The sequence below is a fragment of the Bombus affinis genome, chromosome 9, assembly GCF_024516045.1.
Source record: "Bombus affinis isolate iyBomAffi1 chromosome 9, iyBomAffi1.2, whole genome shotgun sequence".
In the NCBI taxonomy this organism is placed as follows: domain Eukaryota; kingdom Metazoa; phylum Arthropoda; class Insecta; order Hymenoptera; family Apidae; genus Bombus; species Bombus affinis.
The window spans coordinates 15,390,599-15,413,247 of NC_066352.1; the positions used below are offsets into that span (position 1 = coordinate 15,390,599).

The 22,649-nt window shown below is 39.3% G+C and overlaps 1 protein-coding gene and 1 long non-coding RNA gene across 4 annotated transcripts in view; one reads left to right on the forward strand and one right to left on the reverse strand.

Annotated features, from left to right (window-relative positions):
• The window catches only part of LOC126920496 (uncharacterized), a 215,230-nt gene that overhangs the window by 191,861 nt on the left and 720 nt on the right, over nucleotides 1-22,649 (forward strand). The window lies entirely within an intron of this gene.
• Nucleotides 1-22,649, reverse strand: part of LOC126920480 (protein phosphatase Slingshot) — a 75,395-nt gene that overhangs the window by 51,440 nt on the left and 1,306 nt on the right. The window contains exon 2 of one of the 3 annotated variants that reach the window (XM_050730917.1): nucleotides 17,562-17,617. In XM_050730917.1, the coding sequence (XP_050586874.1) occupies nucleotides 17,562-17,617 (56 nt within the window). Of the gene's footprint in view, nucleotides 1-39; nucleotides 447-7,910; nucleotides 8,441-17,561; nucleotides 17,618-22,649 lie in introns of those variants that run through there. The other 2 variants (XM_050730916.1, XM_050730918.1) reach the window with 2 other exon arrangements.

Below are 22,649 nucleotides of genomic sequence, written 5' to 3' on the forward strand. Positions count from 1 at the left end.
TCAGCTACAAAGCGAACGCAAAGAAATGCATTTTCGTACCCGTTTGCGTAAATGCTCGTTGGTAGCCCTGCCTTTTCTTTCGCAGGGGTGTCCTTTCCCGACTTCTCCGTATTGGTGCGCTCTCGAGCAACTTTCACGAACGATAGTCAATAGCACAATAACCGCCTCGACAAACTATAGAAACATCACCATCGATCGAAATTCACCAGTTCCAAGGGGAACGAATATACCTCAACTTTTCGCAAACGACGAACTGTACATTGAAAAAATCTATTAAAAATGTTAATATTATCGAACGATTTCTATTCATAAATATAACAATAATTCCTTTTTAACAAATCGAAAAATAAGAAAGGTAGATGATCAATTTGATCGTCGACCACGCCAACTGCGAAACGCTTTTCCAGTGTGAAAACGCGAACGGAATGGAACTCGGACGCGCGATTAGGGCGAAGAACGATGAGATACTAAAATCATCTCGAGATTCGAACTAGAAACTGCGACGCGTGGGCGCGTCTTCGCCAAGCAGACTTTTGCAGCTCGTATTATTAGCCTCCGAGGAGATTGCACGCTGCCTGTCGCGCGTTTTCGCGCTCGCAAAACCAAAGAATTCATGGAAAAGAGCTTGTACAAGCAGAATCTTTTCTCGTTGTCTCTCGACCAATCTCATCTTCTATATAGATTCTTTATAAAACGCTATCAAATCGAACGCATCTTATCCCTCTCGTATGATCGATAACACGTTCCTTGGTAACGTTACATTACCTTTGAAAGCTTGTAAGAAGCATGTAGCCGGGAGGCAACCGAATTGAAATTGGCTAAACAGAGTGTTCGACTTGTAACAGACATCGCCTATTATCGAATCGAATTATTCGAAGCTCGTTAAAACAAGCATTCCAACAAAATTTACGCGTGAATTACGTGTATAACGTGTTCCTACGTTAGAAAAATCTACAAGTTCGTAGCACGCGTACAGTTTATTTCCGTTGCATAGTACGATATTTTTGCACCTTTGCTGACGCTCAAAATAACAAGTGAAACGGTATACACACACACACACACACACACACACAAAACTACCACCGTGACTGGATATCGCTGAAGCTCGATAACTTTGCGTGAACTCGCGACACCCTGTTGAAGTCTAATTATTAGCGCGAATTGAAAGGTCTCTACTTTTGCACAGAACTTGAGGAATATCGAGAAATATCGCAAAACATAGCATAACGATTATGTATCAAGCATTTCATGTTCGAAATTTACCGACATGGAAAAAATGATATCAAGCTCCGTTGAAGCATTGGTACGATATCTGCGTTAAAACTTTCTCTCCATTTGTCTGGCCTTTGTTTCATTTGCATGCAACATTGTTGGCAGAAATAAATGTTCCAGAGAAAGTACCACTTCGTGTATATATCAACGATATGTATTGATCCGTGAGACGTTGAATTAGAAGTTTCAACAAGATTTCAAAACGGACAAATAAAAAACAGATGCATGCGGAATACTTGTTAATTAATACTTTTAACCGTTAAACGCGTTACAATGGCATTCGACGATATAACACGAGTATAACGACGATTTTCATGACAAATAATACATTCTTCGACTTTATCCAGTCTATCCTACGCCTTAACAGATATGTAGATACAAATGGAGGCAACAGCGATGATGTCATTTGACACGAGTAGCACGACTTTAGGTCGAGCGAAACGTCTCGACAACGCGCCGGTGAATGTGCATCAGAGATCGCATCTGCAATTGTCATCGGTGTGCGACGGGGACCTTTCGAGCAAAATGCAATTCGCATAACCCCGTTAAAGTGTGTCACGTACCGGTACACGTCGCTCAAACATCGGCAAGCCTGATTTTACGCTTGGTTACCGCCACATATGAGAACCTTCCGATGACTCTCCGTTCTCAAAGATTCGTCCAATTGATCTTTTCCCGCGTGTTACATCGATTAGACGAATTACAATTTCCAGACCCTGATCTAGCTTCTTTTCCATTGGATCGAACGACAAGTTCAACAGCCGATATTTCTACATCGTTTCGTCGTTTTATTCTTATTCTTACTGATTCTTAATCAAATATCGTTCACCACGATATACGAGCGTCGGCTCGTTAACCTGACAAGCTATATATCGTTTCTCACCTGTTAAAGCGCAAACAACACTTTAATCGCAAAAGAATTTCAAACGCAAGCACGACACTTTTCCTTTGATCGTTATAGGTATTATTATTTTCTTGTTTTCCTTTCTATGCGAGAGTAACTCGTTCTAAACGAGTAAAATCATGCGTAAGAAAAGAATCGACCACGGAAACAGTTCTGTTTTCTTATCAATATACACAGCTTTTGACGAGCCACATCCACCGTGATGCGTGTGTAATCGACGCCAACTTCCGGTAAATCGGTTAACGTGCAGGCCGGAAACGACGGGCCGCACCGTCGCGTCGCATCGCGTCGCTATTAGAACAAGGTCATTAATGACGTTCGTCACACGTTTTTAAAACATTTGCTAACAAAGAATAGAATTTCCAGGATGAAATATCTTAATGTAAAATTTGTACAGCTCGATAGGTATACCCAAGTAGAATCTATTTCTGACAGAAATACGTACATAGATGCTACCGCGTTACAATATGGCAAATCCATAAATAAAGAAATTGCACCATCCAAGAAATAGGAAATCTGAACCAAGACTCGTTCGTCCCGATTAACTGGTTAAATCGCTTGTTTCTTCCTATCCTTTTACTTAGTCCACTTTGAACATCAAAAGAGACTAAAGAAATCTTTTCAAAACCGGTCTTGCAACAAAGTTCAATGGTTCGAGCACCTTGGATTCGCTGCATTCAACGACGCAATTATAACGAGAAAGATACAAATCGGCAACGTAATTCCGTTGGATTGCACGCGGTTTCCCGATGAACCTGACCATACTTTCCGGCCATTGAAGCAATCAGTTCCAGTGACTCGATACGCATGCAGATGCAATTGCGTCCACGCGTCTTGCTTCCCGGTAGAGATTAGAAAAATTGCCGCGGAAACACCATGTATGCTGGCACAGATTACAGAATATGGAAAGTTGCTTTGATAGTTCCGACGAAAATTAGTTATCTATCCCTATCTTCGACGATTCCTTATTAAATAAAGAAAATTCCTTCTTCCTTACGCGGCTCCGAACGAACAATTTCCTATTAAATATATCGTTGCGATCGTTGTATTTCTGCGAGTCAAGGCAAGCCGAGTCACTTATTTATGGATACTTATATGCATTAATGAAATTAAGAAACAAATTTTAACAAAAAGTAGAGTCGATCGATTTGTCTTCAGAGAGATTCACGGTTTAAAATTATGAACTCTGGTCGAGATCGAACAACGATCTCTGCTGGAAGTTCGAATCGGTCCGCGCGAGCATCGGTGCACTTCCACGCGCATCAAGAGTCGATCGAACGATCGCTTTCACCGCGGCCGTGATCCCCGGTGACGCAACTCGGCGAGCGATGAACGGAAAAAGCGACGTTTAACATGGAGAAAATTGCGTCCCGCGTCGAGAAGAAAGAATACGTCCAACGAACCACTGGAACTCGGCCAACTAGAGCGGAAACGATGAACACGACGACCACCGGCGAACGGACGATCGCGGCAACCTTTCAAAGCCTTTCGATTCTCCGCATCGAAATGGAGAAAAGCGCGTAGCTACCGGGAGGCTGGGGGGGGGGCGATGCGCCAGATAATAAGGGATAATACAAACATTGGCCTGGCTGGCGATCCTGGGCCAGTTTATTCTTGAGAACACGCGTTCGATCCAACTTTAATCTCGCGCGAAACGACTGAACAACGAAACGATTCCTTCTTTCAATCGTATAGTTGCTGCGAGAGATACAGCGGAATTGTTAAAAATCGATCGTCATCGATGAACTGAAATTTATAAGTTCCGAGAATTGAAACAAATAATTTGACATACGTACGAGTAATTGTTTCTTTCTTCGTAGAATATTTTCAGAAAATGTGTATATTATACATTCTAGAGATGCGCAATTTGCTGTCGTTTACGTAATGCACAAACGTCATAAAGAAATCTGACATAATTATTAAATAATAAAAAATAACAATTCACGATAAATTCCATATAGTTCTAAACACGGTTACATCCATCAGCGTGATTGAGATTAAATCAGATTAAATTAATGTTTACTATACTCGTTACTATACGATCTCGCTCTATGTCTGTTTCATCGACTATATACGCCTATACGTTTCTTCTCTTCGCGCACCAATCAAAAACAGTACGACAGATGTCTCAGCATATCTCTACCTGTGATCCCTTACCGATGATCCCAAGTTTAACCGAAAGAAGAAGACTTTGAAAAAGGTAAAAGAGCCGAGTCGGCAGGATCTGAGCAAAAGGCTAAAGTGGCGTTGAATAAGCTTTCGTTTGGAAACCTTGGAAAATTGTTACTGGATTATTCATGTTTGTTATTGCATGTATCATCAGTGCACATAATGGATATAATAATGGACAATAATGTGTAGAGAAGTTAGGAAATGAGAAAATAACGAACTACGCTATTATTGTTTCCTTATAGAAAACGATAATTATGTTAATATTGCTTATTTGCATCCTTCGAAACAAATTATGTTTCCAAACAAAAAAATGTTTCCAAACAGATAATTATGAAATATATTTTCGATTAATAATCTTGACTTGCGATATCGATGAATATGACACAACTAATATCGATAGATAAGAACTGTAAATGTTATAAGATAGAACTGTAAATGTTAATGAAAATATTTTTTCTCGATTATCATAGGTAACGCGAGTTTGCTTGCATATTTAAACCGTTTCACAAAGGGAGGTATATTAATGGCATTCAAAATAAGTTCCAGTCCGATGACATTATCGACCCAGTCTGGCGCCAGCTTGTCTAACGCGAAACCAGGAAGCAATGCCATCGATGTTACAACACGTCTTACATGATATTATCCACTTTCTTTCCTTAATTACCCTCCATTTATAAACGTTATACCGTCTGTCTGTCATAATATATACCCTCTGCCGGCTAACTAAAAAAATGGTTATCGAAATTTGAATAACGATTATTATCACATCGACTGCGAAGCTTCGTGTTGTGTTCCCCGTCTCTAAGCAACACCGCATTGCTGTACGATTCGCCAGAAACGATGATCGACTGAGCGTCGAGACGATGTCGAAATTAGTGAAACTTACAAATGAATACACCTAGGATTAACTTTCGAACGCAACAAATAAACACCAGTAAGTATGACAACATTATTGCGCAAGTATCGTATTTCGACCGATGAACCAACTCTCCGCTCTCATTTGCGAATTTCAAATATATAATTGCTGCGAATATATAACTGCTTGCGCAATTTTTACGATCGATAGCATTTTCATTTTCAAGATTCAATTTATATATCTACAATTCTAAGCTCGATACGACATGTTTGTAGTTTTTTTTTAACTTGTCAACTTTGATAATTGAAATTTAATCTCATTCCATTAACATTTACCATAGATGAATAATTTGCGTATTTTAATATTTATAAATATACAAACCTACCTACACACGATGTGAAATTTCAACAAATTATTATTGCCAAAAGGATCAATTGTATGGCCTTGAAAGCAAAACGCGTCGGCGACGAATCGATCAAAGATTTAAACCAACCACCGTGAGAAATTCAAAAGTTGTACAAAAGCTAGACAGCTTCCCGACAACTCTCCTCTGAAAAATAATTGCTTTCGAGGGTCCCCTTTCATCCGCGATGGTACAAAGCGTGCAGCTGTTGCTCCGAGTCAGCTGACACGAAATGTAACCACCTTACTGGTAAACAGGGATATTGGTATTATCAAATACCATCTACGCATCAAGTAATTTTTACATTTACCTTCGCACGATATAAGAAAATTAGTTACGGAAGATTGACAGACAGACAGACAGACAGAGATTATTATCGTAAATATATTTTTGCGCATTACATACATTCTCTAATATACAAATACTCATAATATATAAATACTAAACTTATTTAAATTAAGAAAATCTGCAACGGAAGATATGTAAAAGCACTGAAGAGTAATATTTCAACAAAGAATTACCTTTTGCTCTAAAATCGACTAAATGCTAATTCTGTATTAAGGTGATTTTGGGAAATAAAATTACTATATACGCGGCGTATATTCCTAACATATTTCACTGGAACACAGCACAAAAATAGAATTTATGCGCACGCGAGTCAAATTGAGGATCGTGGCGGAATGAGACTCACAGAATTACTCGAGCCAGCCTCTCCGATTTGCATGCTATTTCCGAAAATAAGATGTCCAATAAGAGGAAAACGAACGACATGTGGATTTCGACCCCTGAGCACCTCGCCTTTGCGAACACAGTACGATCATTTCTGCTAACGCTAAAATCCCGGATGCGCTCGTTTTCATTTCGATAAACACTATTTCTAACCATTTAAAACTACTAGCTTTTTGTAGCTTAATATTAGTTCGCTATATGTTGAATTTTAAATAAAATATGTTAATTTTATAATCTTCGACAATCATGTATAGAATTATTGGTTAATCTTTATATTTAGCAAATAGAATAGAAAAATGATTAAATACGATTCGACGAAACAGTAACGCGTAACAAGTGAAAATAAAACTTGAAAGTAAGAACATATAGGCACTTTTTTTAGATGAATTAGATAGTAATAAACATGTACACATATATGCACGAAATGGCTAAACGGTAAATACACTAGTAGAGTGAAATTTTTGGGATTCCAGTGTTAAATCGTTTCGATCGTTCCTAGCTTCGAAAACCAACTTTACGTAATATCCGCAAGGTCTTTGCGCAATTTCAAATATTAGCGATCCTTTGCACAGAAATTCACAGAAATCCACAGAACGTAAAACAGATAGAATTTACTGAATTTATAACGAATTCTATTAAAAGAGAGAGAGAGAGGGGGGGGGGGAGGGAGAGAGACAGACGGACAGACAGAGAAAGGAAGAGTCGAGTCTCTACGTACGTACATTACACATACAAAGTCCTAGGCAATATTTTGATTTGAGAAACAAACAAAACGAAATTTGTTGAATTTCAGTTATCTCACTGTTCACGTCGACTATCCTAACACAAAGTTCATTCACGGTAAAAATTCACTATCAAAGTGCATTTATAAGAAAAGACTGAAACGCACAAGTGCCGTGAATCGATCATATATGGAAGAAAATGATTATTCAAAAGCTATTGATCAACATTTACTTCCTAGTAAAGCGTACATTTCTTTTATCGTGGATTGTAAGTAAACTGATTGTGAGATCTACTCTGTATACCTGAACGCTCGGATACATTATCTCCATATTCTCGTTTTCTGTAATTGAGTATTAGCATCAAGGTCAAACGAGAGAATAAGACCGAAATATTTTAAACACGTAAATACAAATTAATAATAATTTGTTTATTATAACCCTTTTAGGATAATTTTAAACGCATATTTCGTATTTTTTCCCATCCAAAAATCCGAGCAAATTTTTCGTGTCAAATAAATAATCCCGAAACATTCGGAGGTTAGCGTGAGTTTCGATAAACCGATAACTAAATCGAAGACCGCGGCGTTCGGAAACAGCGAAACTGGCTCAGACGTGATCGATACTCGCTGAAATATCGATCTTTCCTCGAACAGTCATCTCTACCACGAACAATACACAGTCAATGTCTGGTTTATGGACACATTATTCTATTCACATCGCTGCAGGACGCATAACGCATTGTGAGAATGCACGCGTTTACAAAGAAACCACTTTTCCTTTCCCATGATTCCCAGTGGACGAAGGAAGACGAGAAAAAGAAATAAAAATAGAAAAGCATCGCAAGAACTGTACCTGATATACTGGATATATCCATGTCTGGCGTCTTCGAGGAGGAACCCCGGGTTCCGCATCTCGACGCTCTCGAAGACCATCGAATCAACACATGCCACGAGCCAGCGAGCATAAACCTCTTTCCACGAGTCACGAGATTCGATCATTCGACGAATCTAGACACTGCACACCGATTCACTTCATGGCTCACGGATCCGTTCACAAACGATGCTTCGAGGAGAAGCATCTTACACTATTATCGGAAATCTCGACCATCGCGTGCGAGAAAACTGATCACCAAAAATCCTTCGTTCCGAGTCCATCGGTCGGTAAAGAAGGGACTTGAACGGAGACACTTGGAAATTCGGTGGCGCGAACTACGCGTTAGTCAGAATCCGATAAGGGCACGCGATAAAATGAGATACAACAACGTGTTCAAACAACTGAGAAGAAACAAAACGGAATAGATGTTCACGATTCAACGTACGCGAGGCAACTGAAGTACGGAGCGAATCGTGGAACAGTGGGAGTCCGGTTATACCTCTCGTTCCCTCGCCCCTCCATCTCGCCGCTATTCGCACCGCAACCGACCCTAACCTAACCTATCGGACCGAAATGCGAGTCGGTCGATCGAGGAAAGCGTGCAAGTGTGGAAGCATGGAAAACGGAGGGAAGGACGTGTTCCATGGCACCATAACACATTTCCGCCCTCTGTTTACGATTCTCTGTGTATCTATATACAATTTCTTTGCGCATGCGTTCCGCTTCTACCTTTGTCCCTTATCCGTTGGTCTCTTATCGTAATTTAGAACGAATCGAGATGTTGCTTGGAAAATAGGGGATACGCTTGCAAAATGTAGATAAAAGGAAATGACACTCGAAGGCAAACAGGAAGGAATTACAGCGTCGATCTGTTACAGAATATAAAAATACATATATTTATTCCCCTATTTCAGGACCCGCCTCGTTCTCCTCGGGATGTCAAAGAACGGCAGATATAGTGAAAATTAGGGAGAATCTAATATGAAATATGTTCCAATCTCAAAGAGGTATCGATCTGTAGAGAGCTGACAAAACGAAGAACAATTTTCCAAGTATCGTTACAAATTATAAATTACAGTTTCAATAAAAATATACTTTCGACCCTTTTCGGCCCTTTATTATTATTATGTGTTGTTACTTTTATGTTATACGACGGTATTCAATTAAATATTACGCAATACGTAATAGACAGCAAAATGTATATCACGAATCCACAGTATTTTCATCTTGGGTAGATACAAAGGAAGACCTTGAGAATTTTCTGTCATGCGTTTCACCCTCGACGGAGCACCGAGATTTCAGATATACGCAACCATAGTCCTTTTTTTTCTCTCTGCTTGTACGTGTGCATATCCATTCACAATCACAAAAGCTCGTATCTACGAAGGCGTAAACCATCGGCTATATTTTTCTTTTCTCTCGTTTTAAATCTGATCGCCAGACGGTGAGCCGCCAAAAATTTTTACCATCCGATGAACGTAGACAAAGGAGAACTCGTCTGATCGTTAACTCGATCGCTAATCCACTCACCCGCACGGCGTCGTCTGCTGCGTTTCCCTCTTTTCTCTCCCCTTGCGCAACCCTTTGCTCTTTCCACGCACAAACCCATGTAATCGATGACTGCTTATTTTTTCACAGTTTGGTGGTTGATCATGGACTTTAATCGCCTTGAAAGAGTAGCGAGCCGACGCCAATAGAAAAACGAATAGAAACGAATAGAAACGAATAGAAACGAAGCGTGTAACTATCGATCGCTTTGATATTGAATGATAGTTATTAACGTTGCTTTTGATTTATTTATAATCATTAAACTGTTTTTTTTTTTTTTTTTTAATGAAGAAGCTCGTTGCCGTATAGAAGATATTAAGAAGAAAACAATGCGGGATTATTTTATGTTATCAAAGCTTGAAAATCTTACTCGCAATGAATTGGTGAATCATTGTTTGAAACGAAGAGACCACAACCTTCCAGTGCGGTGTTCCTTACGATCGTATAGACTATAGATGGATTATACAGATTGTCGCGCAATGGATACCGAAATCCTTGGAAAGTGATATCAATTGTCCAGAAATCTAGCGATGCCTACTCCGATTGTGTCAACAAAGAATATATCACGTCTATTGAATTTTTTCTTCTGAAACGCGATACGACGTGACGCTCATATTTGCATAACTCTAACGAGAGTACTTGATTTGCAAATCCATGAGGAAATCGGTACAATTGTACAGCACAAAAATGTATTAAAGCACAAAATATTAAAAATCTATTAAATATTTATCGAACAAAAATATCTAGTTATAAAGCTATAATTCAACGTTTCAATTTTAAGCTAACCAAGCATCACAATTGTTGAATATCGATACCGCCTCTGGAACATCGTCGACAGGAAATACGCGCGACCTTTCGAACCAGTCAACGAGAAAAATTCGCGTCTGCGATAGAAACATAAATAGCGAGTGTTTTGTGCGTCTCATTACCAAGCCCATTGACAAGTGGGCGATAAACAGAGAGTACAGTGAAGAATCTAACAGCAGCTGCGGCTGCACGAGTCGAAGGTGAATGACCTCTAAAGAGAACTACAAACTAAAAAAATCAATGTATATCCAGCCACGGATGTACTTATCGACGGTTATAGGAAAAATCAAAAACGATAGATACATTGGAAGAATTCTATGCTTTAACTTTTACGATTCGAATGGCGTTCGAATAAATTTCCACCTAGCTTACAATTTAAATACAATTTTCTGCTTCATTCGTATCGTAGGTATCGCAAAAACTATTTCGTTAACGTTAAAAGAAATTTAATCGAATTGTCACATGCATCGAATACAATCGTTTATTGGATTTTCAAATAAGACGTCACATTTTATTAAAGGTTTCACGAATATTTGCGAAATTCGATTGAAATGAAACACCCTGTACGGCTGTCGCTTTCCTCGGTAAGTGTATCTAAATGGCGTAACGGCCGTGTAGACACGCTCCGCATTTTACCGTGCGCATCTTCTGTGCGTTCAGCATCGAGCAAAAACCAGGGAAGAAATGCAGAAAGTGCCATGCATTACGTAAATACTCGGGCACAATAAGATACGCAAGGTGTTATTCTCTCTCGGACACGGTTGTGTTTAGTCTGTTTCACGCAAGTTCGCACGAATCCGCTTTCAGCGGTCGTTGCGATGCCCGACGCGTTTTCTGCACGCACAAACCATTACCTCGTTCCTGGCAACGATGCCATTTACGACCAGGGGGCAATTAATGCCGAGAAATCGTCCCGACCGGAGTCACTTCTTTCCCTTCTTCTCCTGTTCTTTTCTTCTTCTTCTCTTCTTTCTTCTCTTCTTTCTTCTTCTTCTTCTTCTTCTTCTTCTTCTTCTTCTGCTTCTGTTTCTTGTGAATGAGGAGTATCAAACACGCAAAATTCATTAGTAACCGTGGCTTAGGAAAAGAAAGTCAAACTTAAAGAGGAACCGTATTTTGAAATGTTGCCGGTTTCCAAATGACTTTTTAAATTTGTGAATTTTGAATTCGAAAAGAATCATCGATTCCTATAGCGTTCCGATAAGCTAAAATAAAAAGTCGAATGAAATTCACAACTTAATTTTATAAAAAAAAAAGGGAATCCATTGTTTGTATTTGTTTAAGAACTTAGTCCGTCATTTAAATGGAGAACGTCAATTTTCATCATTGTTCAGATGACTGATTGGATTAGAATGATATGCTAGTTTAACAACAGCTTCTACGTGCCATGATTAATAACAGCATACCGTGCTTTTTTGTTTCTTCCGTGCAGCTAATGCAATATTCAATGCAGTCTGCAGGATTATTCTACGTATTAATTATCGGTGTGTAGATATAGGCTTAGGCGTTTACTCAACGGTACCCGAAGTGTAAACCTTGATAACATCTCGCATAAAAATCTTGTAATTGACGAGACTTTCGTCAGTTTAATAGATATACTAACAATTGGGCTTAATAATCGCGTAGCATCTACATTTTTTTTATCTTATAAATATTTTATTCTATTACACCATAACGTGACACATGTATGTATATGTATATCTTTAGAAATCATCGACAATTTTCAAACGTAATTTACATTATACACGTTTTCCCACGTACAATTAATAGCTGCACGCCATCTTCAACTTACTTATCCATTTTTTAAAAATAGAAACGTTTCGTTCGCTGATACCATGGTTTTCAGTTACTCGGCTGCCACTGTATCATGAAACAAACTCATTCCGACACGCAACAGCGATTCTAAATTTAATATGTTTTTCCCCCATGGAGAGCATCAAAGAGCGGAGATACCGCGTAGTACGTACATATTTTGAATCTATGCTGTTTACTCGTGCAAAGTGCCATCGGTATTGTCCAAGCGGGCATCGTTAACGAAGGAAAAGATATGCAACGTCCGGCCATTATTCTCAACGAGAGTGGCGGGTCTTTGTTAGTGAAATTTACGAACGACCGAGAATTCCGTTCAAGGTAGACTACCTTGGTCGGCTTCGATATCCAGACGGGTCGTCAGAACTATTCGCAACCTGTGTTTCTCCTTTTCACCTGATGCGAGCGGCACAATGGACGTTACAAGTGAAAACTCGATATTTAAGCGCGTTTGTTCCTTAAATACGAACGCACATGCCTGATTACTCGATCGCTCGATCGCTCGATCGCTCGATCGCTCGATCGCTCGAATTTTCCGATCCTTCGAAAATTTGTACAGGTTTCACCTAATAAAGATCATTAATCAAGAAATTATATAGGAAAGCTAAGAAAATGTAACATGTTCCACGGAAAGAAATACAATTTCACCAGAATCGAGTACGATGCTCAGCGATGCTCCGACAACAGGGATTGTGGTGCACTTTCACGTTCCGTATGACCTACCGTCAATTCAATACCCGACCGCAAACTTATTAGCGTCTGCGACGGGAAATAAACCGAACGGAGCTTCGTGCGGAGGTTTGCCGTCTTCAAAAGGAAAACTTCCTTCCATTGTTGACGACGTTTCTTCCGGACGATGGAACTTAATGCAGGATTCAATATTTGAAAGATAATTATGCTTTCTTTAATGTATCAAAGAGTTTCTGTATTTAGAGACATACAACAACATATATTTTATCGTTCGGTTGATATCGAACTTGAAGCTTAATCATAAAGATGCAAGTTTGCTTGATCTATACACGAAGAGTAGTTGTCCCGATCATCTTTCTTCGACGATTCCTAGAAACTTTCTAACTTTTCCGAATTTTACCGAATTTATATTTATATATCGAATTTTATCACAGGCCTACATTCTAACTATTCCAAAAGAACTGTAGTCAGATCCCGTAAGCAGGAGGAGCGGATTTCACGATAATAAACAACGCGCAAATAATCAGCGTTTTGTTCATTCGCGCCCAAGCCAAATCGAATTACTCCAAAGACAAGTTCAATTATACGTAAAATACTGCCGACGGGACGATCATTCGTTTTCGCGCGTCCATAAATCTGCCTCGTTTGTATGTGAGAACACTCTCTTATATAGAGCTTCTCGTTTCATCTACAATCTACGACGATCTACACGCATCGACCACCTTTGTCGAACCGTTTACGGGGTGTACATTTTCAGTCTATTAGATCGATCGAAAAATCCGACTCTTTTCTATCTTTGGAAAGGAAGAAATCCAAAGACTATCGTAGGCAAAAAGTGAAATTTTCACCATTTGAAAAATAAACTTTGCGAAACATGGATTTCTCGATCCTTCCAAGAACGAATTGAACGTTCCAACTCGCCAAAGATCTAATAAGTAATTTTTTAGTATCCAAATGATCGATAGATTTCGATTAAATGCTTATGTTCATAAAAGTAATATAATTTCTCGATCAGTTGCTAGCTATCGAAAATAGGACACCCTATATGTGTACGTTTGCAGAGAGGTGTTCACCGCTGTATGAATCGGCTGGCATGAATTACATCGCTCTACGACAATCATAATTCTCATGTCGTACAAAGTTTTTTCGCTTGACTCGCATGACACGAGCCTATCTCGAAGAGAATAAGCACGCGAAAGCACCCAATATCAGCGACGATTCTCTTTCCACCATGAAGAGGAAACTATTCCTTTGACTGGGTCGGACTATTTCGCGTCGTGACCTTTAACTTCAGCTAGGCTAAAGGTCACGTATCTGTTTATAAAACGGTTTTCTAAATGGCTTGGCCAAAAATAGTATACAAAGCATCGAAGCTGCTAGAAACTATCATCGATACACGTTTTCGAAATGTAATTTACGTGATTTAAAAATTATTTTTGGAAAGAAAGGAAAGAAAGCTATCGCAGCAAAAAGATCTATTGTACGAACATTTACAATCTTCTTCTACTCGAAAGATAGACACCGCTGATGTTAGACTTGCTGGTCATATCGTATCGTAAAAGTTTTCGGACTTTTTAGCGAAGCATCGTCCCATCCCTGTGCTATCTCAAATTCAAAAAACGTTTTGTTTCTCGTCGCGAAAGATGTGAAAAACGTCGTCTGGGACAATTGGCCTGATCTACCAAACTGTGAAAGTGCGTCGCCGTTCACGAAACGAGGAACCTTCTTTTCCGGCACCTTTCCTGACTCTCAGAGAGGGTGATGATATTACACGGTCGCGACTTATACAGATTACGCAACCCGCAGCGTAGAAAGTCGAACGATTAAGGCAAGAAAAGAGACGAGCTCGCTTCGACTTCCTGCAAATTAACGAATGTTTACATCGCAAAGACTCAAGGAAGTTCGCACGAGACTTTCCTTAGGCCGTGGATCTGGCTTAATTGAATTATTGCCAGAAGAAGGAAGCCGCGGGGACGAGAAGTCTTTTTCCCAAGAAAGGAACTCGTCTGCCTGATTAAGTAACAGTTCCTTGTCCTGAAATTATTTCCTGAGAACCGAGTTCGCGAACGCTTGCTTTCGATTAATTTGATCCGGCGCGTCGCACCGAGGAAATCGAACGGTGCTTACTTAACCTAAGTACGCTTATCGTTAGACTCCGGATGTTCATGCAAATGGATAGTTTCATAGAATGCAAATAGGGAAATTAAATCTATATAGACATTTTCTGTGTGGATCGGAAGATTTCCATTTATTAGAAAGATTAAAACGAGTCATAAAAGACTTGTGACAAAGACAGGATAATTGAATATGAAATGGCAAACTAAGGGAAGGTTAAAATTGGTATACAAATGGTCTATACGAATGGTCATATACGAATATTACAGTAAAATTTGAATAGCAATTTCTCATCACGTAGCTAACGGTCACATATTCTGATTCACACAGAATCTATGAGAGTCACATAATACACGTTACACCTATACATGGCCGTTGTCAATTATACTTTCTTTTGTTCGCCACTGTGGAACACTTATGCCAAATTTCGATCAAGCTGATCCGTCAGAGGTAAAAGAGGAAAAAAGCAAAAGCACGACTGAATATAAATATCTATCGAAAACTCATTGAAAATGTCGCGTCATACAGATTATCCCGTTTGCACGACAACATTCGCTTCTCGATAGTCAAAAGATGGTTTAGATGGCTTATACTTGGCAACGAAACGTGCGACCACAAGCCTCGAAGACAGGTTTTAATAAGAAAAAAATGTTGGCGAACGACTAGCCTCTCGGTGCAGCCACTCTGCGTGAATTTCAGCGATGAACAGTACGAGGTAAATTACAGACATTTTGCCAAGCTAACTCTTTTCGAATTAATTAGTTGATCGAATGAAAAATCGAATCGTTTACCGCATCGTGCGATAAAAATCGACAGGCTGTCGTATTAAACGTAGTATATCCGTTTACTTATTCGAAGGACAAAAACCGTTTTGGACGCAACGGAGGATTCATCCGAAGCTCGATGTTTTGAAAACCGAAAAAGAAGGGATCCCGATACAGGAATTTCTCGATATCCAAAGTTTTTTTTGGCACGTATGAGGTACAAGAGGAAGAATACCAGAGAAGACCAGTTGACAACTTTAGTGTACCCGTAGCTGTACCAGCCTTAATAGCACGAACCACGCGATTCCATCTTATCGGAGTTGTAGACCAGAGTATGTAAACGCGTATTTACACGCACGCACAGACGATCGCGTTCGTATATATCTTATAATACATTTAAGATGGAAGCTTCTGGACCCTTGGAAACTGGACCCCTTCGAGGGACTGACCGATTGACAAACGCGTTTCGATTCTAACATGTAATCATGGTGCCGGTAGCCAATGACGTTTCGTATCAACTAGAAACAGGTTTAAATCGCTGTACATTTCCACCATCAAATAGAATCTCGAGCAGAAACCGACCAAGGTCTTATTCTTTATCGTTATAATTTGCCTTGCGATATAGCGCAGTCACACGATCAATCAGAAGTGAAATTAACAGGTTTCTGGTGTCGGAGCAAGCGAATTGACAGAAATACGAGGAGATAAGGTGCTGAGATTCTGGTCACGATTGTATCAAAGGATTTTTAATACGAGTGTTTTTCCGACCAGTCGCGGAGAGACGAGATCGCGAGGAAGCGCGTCAACAGGAGTCGTAAATTCCCGTTTCGATTTGTCAATCGACGCCACGAACTGATCGATCCCCTATTTCGGTTAGGATAACAGAGGTGGTTTAATTAGTATAACACTTGATTAACAGTTCGAAGATATTATGTATCCCCAATAACTTTGTAGAAAAGATAATTACGCTGGTGCGTAATGTATAAGTCAAGTAGGTGAATGACTGAAGGGTGAAAACCCGGTAAAAAAAATGTTGACTGTTCTAAAGATAACGAACCAGTGAAGTCCGGTGACGATGCTGTTGCAAAGGAAAACTCTTATTCATGTTTCACCTGAATTTCAATTTTTACCTGATTGAACAATAACCATAAGGAACGTCTCGACTTGTTTAGTTCGTAAATTAGAGTCGTAAATTCCTGTTACGATAATCGACGCCACCAACCTAACGATCCCCTGATTTCGGTTACGAGAATAGGGGTGGTTCAAATTGAGCTTACACTGAATTAACAGGTATAAATTAATGTTTATTCCAAAAACTTTGTAAAGAAGATAACATTGGTTAGGAAAGTGAGGGCAGTAGACATTGCTTCTGATTGGACAAAAGAAAGTTGCTAGTGTAAACAATAAGCTTTAAAAACGATTCAGCGAATACATGTTTGTTCGGTCTGAAGGACCTTAGTTAAAAGACTCCTTGAGATTTATGATAGGTTCTTAAGACTACCGAGTGTATGTAGTAAGGATGTGCGGATATCTGGTTGCCACTTTGTCCGGGGTGTGTGACTTGGTCTAGGTAGAGTGTCGCCCGACTTAAATGTATTTTATAACAATTAAGGGCCCCAAACGGTAAAATACAAATGCCTAGTTTTATGACAGTTCCTTAGGATTATTACGATTATTCTGATGGCCGCCTCGAATGTAAAGAGCCAACGGACGTAACAACGAGAAAGAAACGATAACAATTAAAAGGGAACATTATCGCATGGAAATATAATATCCTTATTTTGGGAAACGACACAAAAAGATCCAAACCATATCCAGATTACCGTTCTCCAATTGAAAATATATTTGTCTGACAACATAATAATTTTAGACATACTAATTTACGTATAAAACTCACCTTTTACAACTCCTCGCCGCTTCGTCGTCATCTGCTGGCGCACCAGCACCAGAATCCTGAAAAAAGAAACGAAAAATCAAACCTGATTAGTAACAAAGTGCCGCCAGTCTAATAATTTGAAAATTGTTCATCTGGCAAAGCAACTTTAGCAATCGCTGCTTTTAGAATCTAGAATCTAGAATCTTTAATTTGATCTGTGTACATAATGGAATACAGCACTTCCTGAATAAAGAGAATATACGCTTCTTGGATCCCTGGCAAAGATAATCGAAAGCCCGATGAACGTAGCTTTCGAGCTAAAGGCAATTTCATTCAGGATGTATATCCACCTGTTAAAATAGTTAAAATAGGACAAATTCCTCCTATATATAGATTCATAGATGCGCGTACATAGTTTTCACCGAATTAAAGTTTGCATATTTTGAAAGAAATTATATTCGTGGGTACCATTAATCTCAGAGCGACATTTATTATGCAGCGACCTAATAGAATTAAGCTAACGCAATTGTTGCTAACGTAAATATCACAAGCCAATGAATTGGAAAACCTCCTGATTTACATATTAATCAGCAATCACGCGTCATGAAAAAATCCAAGTAAGTATGTACGTCTATTTCAAACGTATATACGTGTCTGCGTTACAGCTGTTTGAATGGCAATAAAAATTCGGCAATAACGGTCGCGTATGTTAATTACAAAAATACGCGTTGATTATTTTATCAACAAAGGTAAATCTCGACGTCGGTGAATGAAACCACACGTGCACTTACACGTGTCCGATGCACACTCGAGTATGCGTGGTGAAAAAAAAAAGGCAGAACGCCACGCCACCAGCTAAGCACCTGTTAAGGCTGCCTTTGTTAAACGATTTTACGCGTTGTGCCTCAAAGTGCCAACCACTTGCCTTCCGCGGGTCGTTATGCGATAATTCGCGCACCCGCTACAAAGGCTACCGTCACCGATACCAAAGACATCGAGCAAAATTTATTCGAACAAAGTTTACGTAAAACGAGCAGAGAGCAAATTATCTTCGGCTAAAACCAGCCACCGCTCGCTGGAGATTCCGTATAGAATTTCAGAGATTCATTTCGAGATTTCAAAGGTTCGAAAGACATATCGAGCGAAATCGTTTCAAATCTTTTATCCCGAGTCATTTAATTCCATCAATCTTGAAATTTTCTTGCCTCGTGAGATCTAAGAAATATTAAACAAAGTATTAAGTCTTGATCTAAGAGAAAAATTCCAATTCGAATGGGTTAATTAGATATAACGTATCAAACGTGTTAATAAAATATTACAGGGGTACCAAGATACTGTCGCTGTCGAGCATACCACGCAGAAAACGAGCCTTTAAAATCAATAGGCCTGTGTCCCCTGTCGAATCCACCCCCTCTGGACACGTTAGAAAAATGCAACTACCCTTTCGGACGGTGAGTGCACTTCGTATGCCGCGAAGCATTCAGCGCATGCAAAGTGCATGATGGGAAACGAGAACCCTCTTTCGGCTCCCTTGCTCCAAGCACCCTGCGAGTTAGTCACCCCCCTGAATCTCTCATTGCATCGCGGAACATTTTCTTCGGTATCGCATAACGTCGCCCACGAGATTCCGAGGTTCGACGCGTACCAAATCTAAGTTATTCGTTCCAAGATAAACGTCGCAATCATATGCATTATCTGTATCAACGTCAAATTCCACTATCCCCCATTCTCCGTTTATTCCTCGAATTTGAAATATTCCAAAACTTAGATATAATTGCTTGAAGACAACTATAACGATAGCAATTTGTAATTACGGTTTTCGCCGTGCGATGTGCGAGACTCTAGTTTTCCTTAAAATAACGGTTAAAACCGTTTATGAAAGATAAAACAGAAGTAACGTAAACTTTATAAAAAGAAGAAAAATTAGTAATAGTAGATAAGTAGATAACAAAGATATACAATCAATAATGCAATACACGTTCGTTCGAGAATAATCGTAAAACGAGATTTGATCAGAGTGTTTGAAAGGGGACTAAGCTGGAAAGGGAAGTCCTTCGCATCGATGAATTGCAAATAGTGCAAAAGCGATAACTAAAATCATATAAGGCAGACGCTCGCAACCCTTTGCGTACAACAGCTGTACCGTTGTACTACTTTATGCAAATACCAAATCGTTAAAGCTACACACCTAAAACTCTAAATACACCGAGATATCGAGTTATTCGCCTTTATCAACAACTATTTTTACAGCTAATAACACGATATCTTGCCACTTTGACGATGATGACACGTTACAAAAATATGTTGTAATAAACTTCTGTCGTTCTGTCTACCAAAATAATTTGTAATAAAAACAAAAAAAAAAGAAATATTATAGTACAAAGAGCCGGCGAAGTAACGATCAGCGATCAGAATTAGCGTTCACGAAAATGAAGATAAACATCTGGGTTTATGTTTATACGTATCTTCGAATTTCTCGAGGGAATTCATCCTGCGCGGTCATACAGCAACGATTGCTATTAGCACCGCAGCGCAATTTTCCATCCCCGGCACCACGTTCGCCCTTAGAATAGAATCTAAAAAGAAAATTACGCCACAGTCTTCCGATCGTAATTTTCAAGCCGAATTGTACGCTGATACGAATGCGATAATATTTACAAAGATATATGCACGTACACCCAACTTTTGAAACATGACCAGGTAAGAAGATCAAAGGAAATATGGTACGAGCGACGCAGTTTTTTGAAAATTCACTACAAAAGTAATAAAAAAACTCTTTGAAATTTCCCTTCGTCGCGCAATCACAATTTTAAGAGATAGAATTCAACAACGTAAACCGGCCAGAAAATGAAATATTACATTCGCGTAACGATGGCTTTCAACGAGTTAATTTAACACCATTTTCTATACTTTGGCAAAGTATATTTACGATGAATTATTATTATGTACTACATACTACCTTGATACGTTGAGTCGACCAAAGATTTCATATACTTGCGGCGATCGTCTATTTCGTTCTGTCCTGTTTACTTTACGAATCTCTGGGATTAACCGCTTCTTTACGCTCATAGAAACTTTTGTCGGTTTGAAATTCGCAGAAATTCCGAGTACTTTCGAACTGGTAAAAACTTTGAGTACTGTACTTTACAACTGGCAGAAACAAGAGCGCTATTTTCCGCTCCATTTATCGTAACTTTCGTTTCACATTGCCATTATCATCTCGCGCAGCTTTTCTCCGTATCAAGTTCGAGTTTATTTCCTAACGAAATAGCAAATGGTGCAAAGTTGAAAGGAAAGAATCGCAAGTATCAAGGCATCTTCGCACAGCTTAACGCAGCTTTTATCTTTCCCGCCCATCCTTGAATCGTATCGATCCTCGAGATCTCTCCGCACCAGGCAAGAGCCCATAAGAGCGGAAGAAAAACCGATAATTTCCATAGTTACAGCTCGTTTCAGTTGATCAAGTTTATAAGCAAAGAAGGCTCGGCACGTTGCTTCTTCTGCCATGTCGAGAATACCGGACCATAGAACTCTCCATATCTGGATAAGTAAACTGGCTTTGGTGGACAAGAAACGCCACTTGCCATCTCTTTATCAGAGAAATAAAGTACCACAGGCCAGATCTGAACGTTTATCACGTGCTGCTGGAATTTAAATAAGCTTAGTCCTGTAATGTCCTGTAATATCTTTAGCACGCGCTTCGAAATACATTTAACGTTAATAGTAAAACATGATCGAGATACATCTATATGTTTGTAATAAACGGAAGTTTATCGAGTTAATTATAGAAAAAGAATGCTTTCGAGAGAAACGATTCCTTCGAAAACTATTTCTTATCTCGCTTGGAATTTTTTTAATTAAACTTACGATATAACAAAAAATATAATTAAACCTTTAAAATGAAACAGCAGGGAAAATGATATAAGACAAGAGGCTAAAGACAGCGTCCAGACATTAGCTCTTGAGACGGTCATCTCAGTAACACTGAACAACAATAGGTCCACTTCGAAAGACATACTCCCAGACATTTTTTACATTCGTGTTTACTTTCTTCGCAATGTGCGATAATCAATAATGCATTACACGTGAAATTTTGATCCAAACTATCTATAGAAATACAAATATTTCCTTGTGACAAACAGAGATAATAATTGAGGGGTTTACATGGTAAACGATGTAAATAGTTTTAGTGGAATAGAATGTAACGTCACATTGAATGTGGTGTTAAAAGTATTACCGTAAAGAAAAGTTAAAATCGTAAATTTCTCGGAATTAGTAGGAACCCAATCAACTCCAAATTCACTTCGCAGGAACCCAACAATCATTATGAATCGAAGCAAACGCGAAATGTGGAAAGAACGTTCGATCGTAGCAACAAGACGTTGGTGGAACATGTTATTGTTGATATAGATGACACATGCAGATTTTCACTCGAATTACAAGAAAATCCTATAACATACGTTATTCGATACGTTGCAATTACTTAATTACTTAATATCTAACGCGATATACCAGTTACAGCATAACGATTAAATAGAATAGGATCCGAAATACTTCTCCGTTATTTTTCGCAACAACGTAAAAGATTTTTAAAGAAAGTATAGACACCTAATGTGTGGTAGGAAAAAGCAATCGGCCATTCAATGTCGCAGAAAAGCTCGCTTTGTCTTCCGATTGCATCGTGGAAAAAACTAATCGTCGAAAGGGCCGCCCCGTTTTCAAACTAAATCAGGATGAACGAACAAACCAGCGGGCGGCTCGTGATTGGTCATCGTTGAAGCTAACAAAATGTAGATTTTGCGAAATGCAGACTCTACTCGTTTCAGCAAAATCATTCTACCGGTGGAAGGAAACGCGCTCGTCACGGCACTCGTTTTCGAATAAGAGATACGTATACGCTGGAACCACGTGTTCCTTTCGCTCTCTTTTTCAACTTTCTTTCGTCGCACCGGTGTCGTAGCGAGTTCTAAATCGACTAAGACAGTCACCATCATCGCGACGCCACCACTGTTGACTTCGGTGCACAATGAGTGTCACAGTCACAAGTCACAAACAATCGGTGGCATTGCGACGAGACGCGACAAACCCTGACGATACGCGGGTACATTC